The following is a 7,408-nucleotide window of genomic DNA, read 5'->3' on the forward strand; positions in this document are numbered from 1 at the left end:
CCAGCTCCTTGAGTACCCTGGGGTGCAGATTGTCAGGGCCGGCTGACAATTTATCTAAAAAATTCCTTGAGATAAAGAATTTGGAGGCCTCTGCCACCTCCCCATCTTCACTTCATAGCTAGGGAAACTGAGGCAAAGACCACAGGTACCCTGAAGGCCAATCTAGGGTTGATTATATTTACCCTTGTAATCTCTTGTGGTTCCTCTCCAGCTTCTTCCTGGGGTACAGGGTGCCTCTGGGAATATGAAGGGGACGATGAATGCCCTGGAAATAGGAAGGCTGGGGAGGGAACGGACTTCTGGCATGAGGATGAGGTTGAAAAGCCACTGGAGGAGACTGAAAAAGGGCCTTTTGCCCCCTTCTGGGTGGGGCACACTTGGGGCTGTTTATACAGGAACTTCCTCACTGGGCACTGAGATGCAGCTGTCTCTGGGGTGCAGCCCTGGCCTCTGATGTGAGCATGCTTCAAGCTGCCCTGGTGCTGATTTCTGTGATGCATATTCCAGCTCACCACACTGTTGTAGGCAGCAAAGGGTTTCCCCACACGTCACTGACTGGCATCCGTTTGCCCAGGCATGCCAGCCATCCGCAGCCTGAAGTCAGCTTACTCTGGGAACTGTTTGGATTGGAGGAGGAGGATTTTTCTTGGGTGGGGGGAGGGAAACAGGGTTGCTTCTGTGCAGATGATGGCTACATTTGCACTAGGACTCACAGGCATGCATCAACAAACATGCTGTAACACACCTAGGATACCAATAACTTGATTTCTCCTGAAACAGCAGCATGACTCACCATGGATAGCAGTAAAGTCAGGTGCATCTCCAGCCCTGAGAAGTACTGATTATTAATTGTATTATGCCAGAATTAAGAGCAATAACAACACTAATAATAACAGCAACAATAATGTCTATGATTGACAATATTTAAGAAGTCTACTCCTGGGGGAGTCTCTGTTCCCCCGTAAAGACCAGCAGTGACCAGAAATAATGGTCACAAGCTGGCAGAGGGTAGATTTAGGCTAGACATCAGGAGGCGCTACTTCACTGTCAGGCCGACTAGGATCTGGAACCAAATTCCAAGAGAAATGGTGAAAACTCCAACCCTGGGGGTCTTTAAAAGGAGGCTAGATGAATACCTTGCTGGGGTCATTTGACCCCAGTACGCTTTCCTGTCATGGCAGGGGGTCAGACTAGATGATCTACTCAGGTCCCTTCTGACCCTAGAAACTATGAAACTATGAAATTAAATAAAGTACTGCACTGATCAGGTAAGCAGTCACAAAGGTTCTTAACCAAATCAGAGGGGTGAACGGGCTAGTAACGAGCTAATTGTTTTGAAACTGTCCTAGGTTAAAAACAAACAGGATGGTTAAATAAAAAGTCTAAAAGTACCTCAGAAACAAAGAAAAAAGAGATTTTTCTTTGTGGCTGACCAGAAAGCACTTGTTTTATTTTGTTTTTAATTTCACAGGAAAAAGGTTGTCTTTTGGGGCTTGTCTGCAACCAGCTGTAAAGGTGGGAGAGAAGTCACACAAGCTTTTTAAGCTGGAAAGTTTCAAGAGCAGGTTAGACAGATGGGCAATTTTTAGTCTGGGAAAACCAAGCAGGGTTTGGGGGGTGAATCCAGCAGAAATTGGGCAAAACTCAGGGGTTCATAGGAGCACTTGCCAGCTGGGCACAAGCTGGGCTACAATACTTGTCAATGCATAGATATCTCCCAGTCATAAGAAAGTTTATAGGCTCTGAAGTAGCCTCCAAGTCAGACGGGGTGGGGGGGGGGGAACTGGTTTCAGTGGGACCTACCCAGTGGCAAAGAGGGGCCATGTGACACAGTTGCCAGTGCTAGCAGAACTAGGTGCTCCAGGAGACCTGTTCTGGTCCTGTGACTCTCATAAAGGTTTATGGCTGATAAAAACGGGGCATAGTTTGTCATTAGATGCCAGTTAAACTGGACTAACCCAGCCTGTGTAAACAGCTCCACCCCTATTCAACTGCTAGCTGAATTCAGAGATAAACATGGCATCCCCTTTCCCTGCTCTATAAACAGCTTTAAAAAAAGGCCTATTTGAAAAAATGATCCTAAAAGCTCCTAGTGGAAAGAATTTGTGGAGGCCTTTCCATCTTCACTTTTTAGTTAGGGAAACTGAGGTAGGGAACATAGGTACCCTGAAGGCTAATCTAGAGTTGATTATATTTACCACCCTTGTAATAGCTTGTGGTTCCTCTCCAGCTTCTTCCAAGGGTACATGGTGCCTCTGGGAATATGAAGGGGATGATGGATACTCAGGGGAAGGCGGGGGAGGGAATGGACTTCTGGCATGAGGATGGGGTTGAAAAGCCATGTGGGAGGCTGAAACAGGGCCTTTTACCCCCTTCTGGGGTGGGGCACACTGGGGGCTGTTTGTACAGGGACATTTCACACACCACTGAGATGCAGCTGCCTCTGGGGTGCAGCCCTGGTCTTTGGTGGGTGCACACCTTAAGCTGCCCTGGTACTGGCTTCTGCAAGCTCCATCTCACTGCACTGATGCAAGCAGCAAAAACGTCCTCCCCATCCCTACATCTGTTCACTCAGTCGAGCCATCCATCCCCAGCTTGGAGTCAGCCCCCTTTGGGAGCTGTTTGGATTGATGGATTTTTTTTTTTTGAGGGGAGGGGGAAGAGGGACACAGGGATGTTTCTGTGCTGAAGTGGCCACTGCTGTGCTAGGACTCACAGACATGCATTACAAAACATGCTCCAAGTCTATCACTCTCTTCTGGATACCAGTAACTTGATTTCTCCTCAAACAGGTGCATAACTTGCCATGGACAACAGCAGAGCTAGGTGCATCACCACCCCCTCCCTCCCAGCACTGAGAAGTACCAATTATTATTCTTATTGTACCAAAATAACAATCAGAACACTTACAGTAATAATAGCAACAATAACAATAGATTCTAGAAACACTCTATGATCTCCCTCCCCTGCCTATTTGGCTGCTGTGCTTTCTATGCCCTGACCTGTGTTCCCTGGCTGATCCACTGCTTTACTTTCTGCTCCCCACCCTATGTCCCTGTCTGATCTGCTGCTCTGCCTTCTGCTCCTTGCCTGATCATCTGCACTGCTTTCAGCTCCCTGCCCTACCTGCTACTGCCCTGCCTATCCCTCACCAGTCTACTGTGCCTGTGCTATTTGTTGCACACATACCATAATTTGCCTCTCTAGGATGAAGGGGTTACTTTTATGGGTGATAGGGAGTCTGCATGTGTGATCTCACCCCCAACACAAGTTTTGGGTGATGTTTGGAGAGCTAATTGTTATTTCTTATCTGCGAGTTGTTCCTGGAAGTCACTGTGAGACTTTCTGAATAAGGTGGAAAATAAATCTAAATAATAACAGTGGTCCCCTCTGACTAGTTTGTAACGGGCCACAAGATCCCCCCTCAGCCTTCTCTTGTGGAGGCTGAACAGGTTCAGGTCCCGTAGCCTCTCCTCATAGGGCCTGCCCCTGCTGCCCCCGACCATGCGAGTGGCCCTCCTCTGGACCCTCTCCATGTTGTCCACATCCCTCTTGAAATTTGTTTCATATGTCTTGACCTTTTCAGCTTCATAATAAATTCTCTGGAAATTGGCTTGGTTGATTAGGCCTTTGCAGGTTTAGTATATATTAGCCCTTAATGGTGAATTATTTAACTTCCTCCTCTTGTATATGTTGGAAAGCACCTTTACCCCCCGCTGTACCTGGGGCAGGTTAAAGGGTTGGGGTTCTTTCTGTTTTGGTAGTTCAGATCTCATGCCTCGGCAGGACCAGGGCCTGTGTGAAGGTTGTTTGCAAAGTTTTTAAAAGCAGGTGAGAGGAATGATTGTCTAGGCTAGTTCAGGCCTCCTTTGAGGTGGGGGTTGGAAGCTGGGTTTCCTTCTGAGGACCCTGTTAGCCTGACTTTCCTGTGATTGATTGTGTACTTCTTTTGGGCAGAGCATTCATAATGCCTTCTTTTATGGTTGTTAGACCAACACAAGAAATAATAAACAGTCCTTAAGAGCTAATAAATAAAGAACAAACTTGTGAAATAAGGCTTGTTCAGTGAGCCCAAGGTAAATGCTTCCTTATTAAATGCTAGTAAACAAAGGTTTCTTATATTATTAAATTCTAATAAACAGTTGTTCCTTATAGACTATTCCTTATTAAATGCTAAACTGGTGGCATCCCTTATATTTCTTTTTTACGTTCTAATAAACATTTGCTCCTTATAAGTTATTTCTTAAATGCTAAACAGTTGATTCTTATTATACATCTTATTACATGCTTTTTCTTGTAGATTATTCCTTATTAAATGCTAAACAATGTCCCTCATAGGCCTTATTAAATTCCAACAAACAATTACTTACTGGTATTTAAGAAACAAATCCTTTAACTTTGACCTGTTGAACAAGCCCTTATTTTACAAGTTCATGATTTAATGACCATTCTACCGCTAGACTTCTTGGTTTTTAAAAATACGTTAACCTACCCTTATTACTGCTATACAAGCTTTAACTTTCTGCAGTGGTTTCAGCCTATACTTTTGATCATTACTTGAACATTGTTATTGTTGGAGGTGACATATTGGTAGATGTAAATTGTTTTTTTGCTTTTTAAATGACTTAGTGATTTAAGCAGGTTTTGTTTTGCTTTTTAAACTGGTCCCTTTTGCATGGTGAGGGATAACTAGATTTGTTTCCAAAATGTAGTCTCCTCTTCTCAGATGTGGCCCTCCCCACACCTTCTATATTACAATCAAAACTCCCTGCTCCCTTAACCCAATCCAGAGACATGGTTTCTTCCTACTCCCCACCTCCAAAAAAATAAACAAATTTTTCCCTATTAATTTTACATTTTAGCCCCAAGTATTGCATGCTGGCCAAGCTCTTTTGTTGGCCCCCTGTGGCTGTGTGCATGGGGGTAGGGGGGAGTTGCACTCCCACTCAGCCTAGTCCTAACTCCCCTGAAAATCAAATCACTTTATTTTCCATTTCAAAATGGGAGGTTGGGAGTGGCTAAATTTCCTCTCTGGGCCCTGCTTCTCAGCCTGATCCAGTGTCTCTGTGAGCAGAGTGGGGGGTGGGAGGAAACAGTTGGAAGGGAAGCTGTGTCTGGGCATGATGGGGGCAGACCCCATGAATGCAGTCACTGCTTACTGGTACCACTGGGAACTCCTATCTTCACAAACCCCGAGACCACTCCTGCCCCCCTGAAAGCACCTCAGCCCCCACTGTTGGCCACCCTCCCAAATCCCATTTCCCTTCTGTTCCCCTCCTGGTAGTATCTCCCCCAGTACAGGAGAATAGACATGTTTTACGCTGAACCCTTTTTTATTGGAGTCATGCGGGTAGGTGGGTAGACAGACAGATAGCCACCCACCCAGCCAGCAGGCAGGCCCCCTTGGGTGGGGCAGTGGGGATTGTGGGGCTCAGAGGGGGGCCCCCTGGGCTCAGCTGCTGCTGCCCTCCAGGCTGTGCTTGTCAAAGAGGTACTCGCCCAGTCCCCCCTGGGGACCCAGGCGGCGCAGGTTAGTGATATAGTCGCCCAGCTTCTTGATGGCTTTCACTTGCTCATCCAGGTAGTGGGACTCCAGGAGGTCACAGAGCTGCGGGCAGAAGATGGGGGTAAGATGTCGAGCCTAAAAGTCAGGTGCTGGGGCATGTATGGGTCCTGTGCCCCCCTGGAGTGCCGGGGGGACACAACCTTAGCATGGTAGGGATAGGGTCTGTGCTGCCCCTATGGGTTGAGGGGAGGAATGGGAGGGTCCCTGGCAGAGTGTGTGTGGGGCGGACAGATCACTCCAGGGTTGGAGGGAGGTGAGGTCCCCAGGGGTGTCATACATGGAGGAGGTGGGGCACCACTCACATGGGGGTCAGCCTTCTCGGAAGCCAGTCGGTGCAGATCCAGCAGGGCCTGGTTGACAGTCTTCTCCAGCTGCAGCGCAGCCTCCATGGCCTCCAGTGTGGAGCCCCAAGCATCTCGCTCTGGCTTCTAGTGGGAGGAGGGGGAACATGGAGAAGGGCAGGGTAGACGGATGCCCCTGGCACCTCCCCAGTGTTGCACCCACTTTGGTGCCCCCTGCTACCCACACAACCCCACCCCATCCTGGCCCTTGCCTCCTGTAGACCAACCCCCACCACCACCATACACACACTCCTTGTACCCCCAGCTATGTGGGGATCCATGACCTCACTGCCTCCCTGGTGCCTGCCCATCATGTCCCCAGGCCCACTAACCTTGATGTCCTGGAGCAGGACACGGCCTCCACGCTGGTTCTGGAAGCGCAGCAGGCGCTCAGCGTGCTCCCGCTCCTCATGTGACTGCTCCAGGAAGAAGTGGGCCACATGCTGCAGCGCCACGTCATCACGGTCAAAGTAGTACGACTGCAGGGGTGGGATGGACGGACAGGGTCAGGCCCTACCTCAGTTTCCCTAGCGTGCGTGCATGTGTTGATGCATATCCACCAGCCCTGCCTCAGTTTCACCAGCCTACGTGCATGTCCACCAGCCTGTCCGTTTCCCCAGAGTGAATGCATGTTCATCCTCCAGCCCTGTCTCAGTTCCCTCCCCACAAGTTCCTTCCCCCACTGCCCCCCTACAGATGGAAGCCTCCTCAGTCACTCTGGAAAAGAGCTGCTTACCTGTTTCCCCAGACCCCCACATATCCCTAGACCCCCAGCCCAAGAGGCAGCTTCCTGCCAGAGCCTGTGACCCCTTGATCTGCCCCCCTCCCAGATCTGATGCACTGACCCCTCACCTCAGGCCCCAACCAACCCCTGCACCCCCAACACCCAGGACAGAGAATCCCCCTCCCCCAGGCAGCTGGAAAGACATGGGCATATAGGACAGAAGGCACCAACCACCCCAGGGAAGACCTCTGAGTGGGAGGAGGGGGCAGGGAAGGTCCCAGCTGTGTGTGTGTTAGGGGCAACGTATGTGTGTGGGAGGGAAACAAGGGTCTGAATTATGTAGGGAGAAGGGCACGGGTCTCCCCCAGCTGCTCTCAGAGGCAAGAACAGGAGCTGGCTACTGGAAGGGAGGGAGGGAGGGAGCAGGGTCCTGCCCACCCAGGACAGTTATCTCTACCTGCCAGGCACAGCCTGCCCCACCCTGCCCCCTCCCTCTCCACAGCCACCAGTACCAGGCCAGGGGAAGGTACTGCAGCCAGGGGGCACTGGATCCAGCAGCACTGGGGTGTGGGGAGCACATGGCTGGGGAAGGGGAATCAGTCTCACCATGAAGGTGCAGGAAGGGGTACAGGGGAGATCACAAGGTCCCAGTGGGGGGGGCAGAATCTGGGGAGGCAGCAGGGATCTCAGGGAGGCAGCAGGGGGATGGGGGAGAGGATTATCCCAGGAAGCAGTGGGGGAAGCTGGAGGCTCAGGGAGGATCTCAGGAGGGTAATG

At 50.1% G+C, this 7,408-nt stretch overlaps 2 protein-coding genes across 7 annotated transcripts in view; one reads left to right on the forward strand and one right to left on the reverse strand.

The window, feature by feature from the left end:
• The window catches only part of LOC109320799 (AP-2 complex subunit alpha-2), a 621,923-nt gene that overhangs the window by 272,867 nt on the left and 341,648 nt on the right, over positions 1–7,408 (forward strand). The window lies entirely within an intron of this gene.
• The window catches only part of LOC109320832 (ferritin heavy chain A-like), a 2,711-nt gene continuing 617 nt past the window's right edge, over positions 5,315–7,408 (reverse strand). The window contains exons 2-5 of one of the 2 annotated variants that reach the window (XM_019551108.1): positions 7,238–7,297; positions 6,240–6,386; positions 5,869–5,994; positions 5,315–5,608 (exon numbers count right to left, since the gene is read on the reverse strand). In XM_019551108.1, the coding sequence (XP_019406653.1) occupies positions 5,453–5,608; positions 5,869–5,994; positions 6,240–6,386; positions 7,238–7,297 (489 nt within the window). In that variant the 3' untranslated portion in view covers positions 5,315–5,452. The remainder of the gene's footprint in view (positions 5,609–5,868; positions 5,995–6,239; positions 6,387–7,237; positions 7,298–7,408) is intronic. The other variant, XM_019551109.1, reaches the window with a different exon arrangement.

Source organism: Crocodylus porosus, unplaced genomic scaffold (assembly GCF_001723895.1).
Source record: "Crocodylus porosus isolate Cpor-Errol unplaced genomic scaffold, CroPor_comp1, whole genome shotgun sequence".
In the NCBI taxonomy this organism is placed as follows: domain Eukaryota; kingdom Metazoa; phylum Chordata; order Crocodylia; family Crocodylidae; genus Crocodylus; species Crocodylus porosus.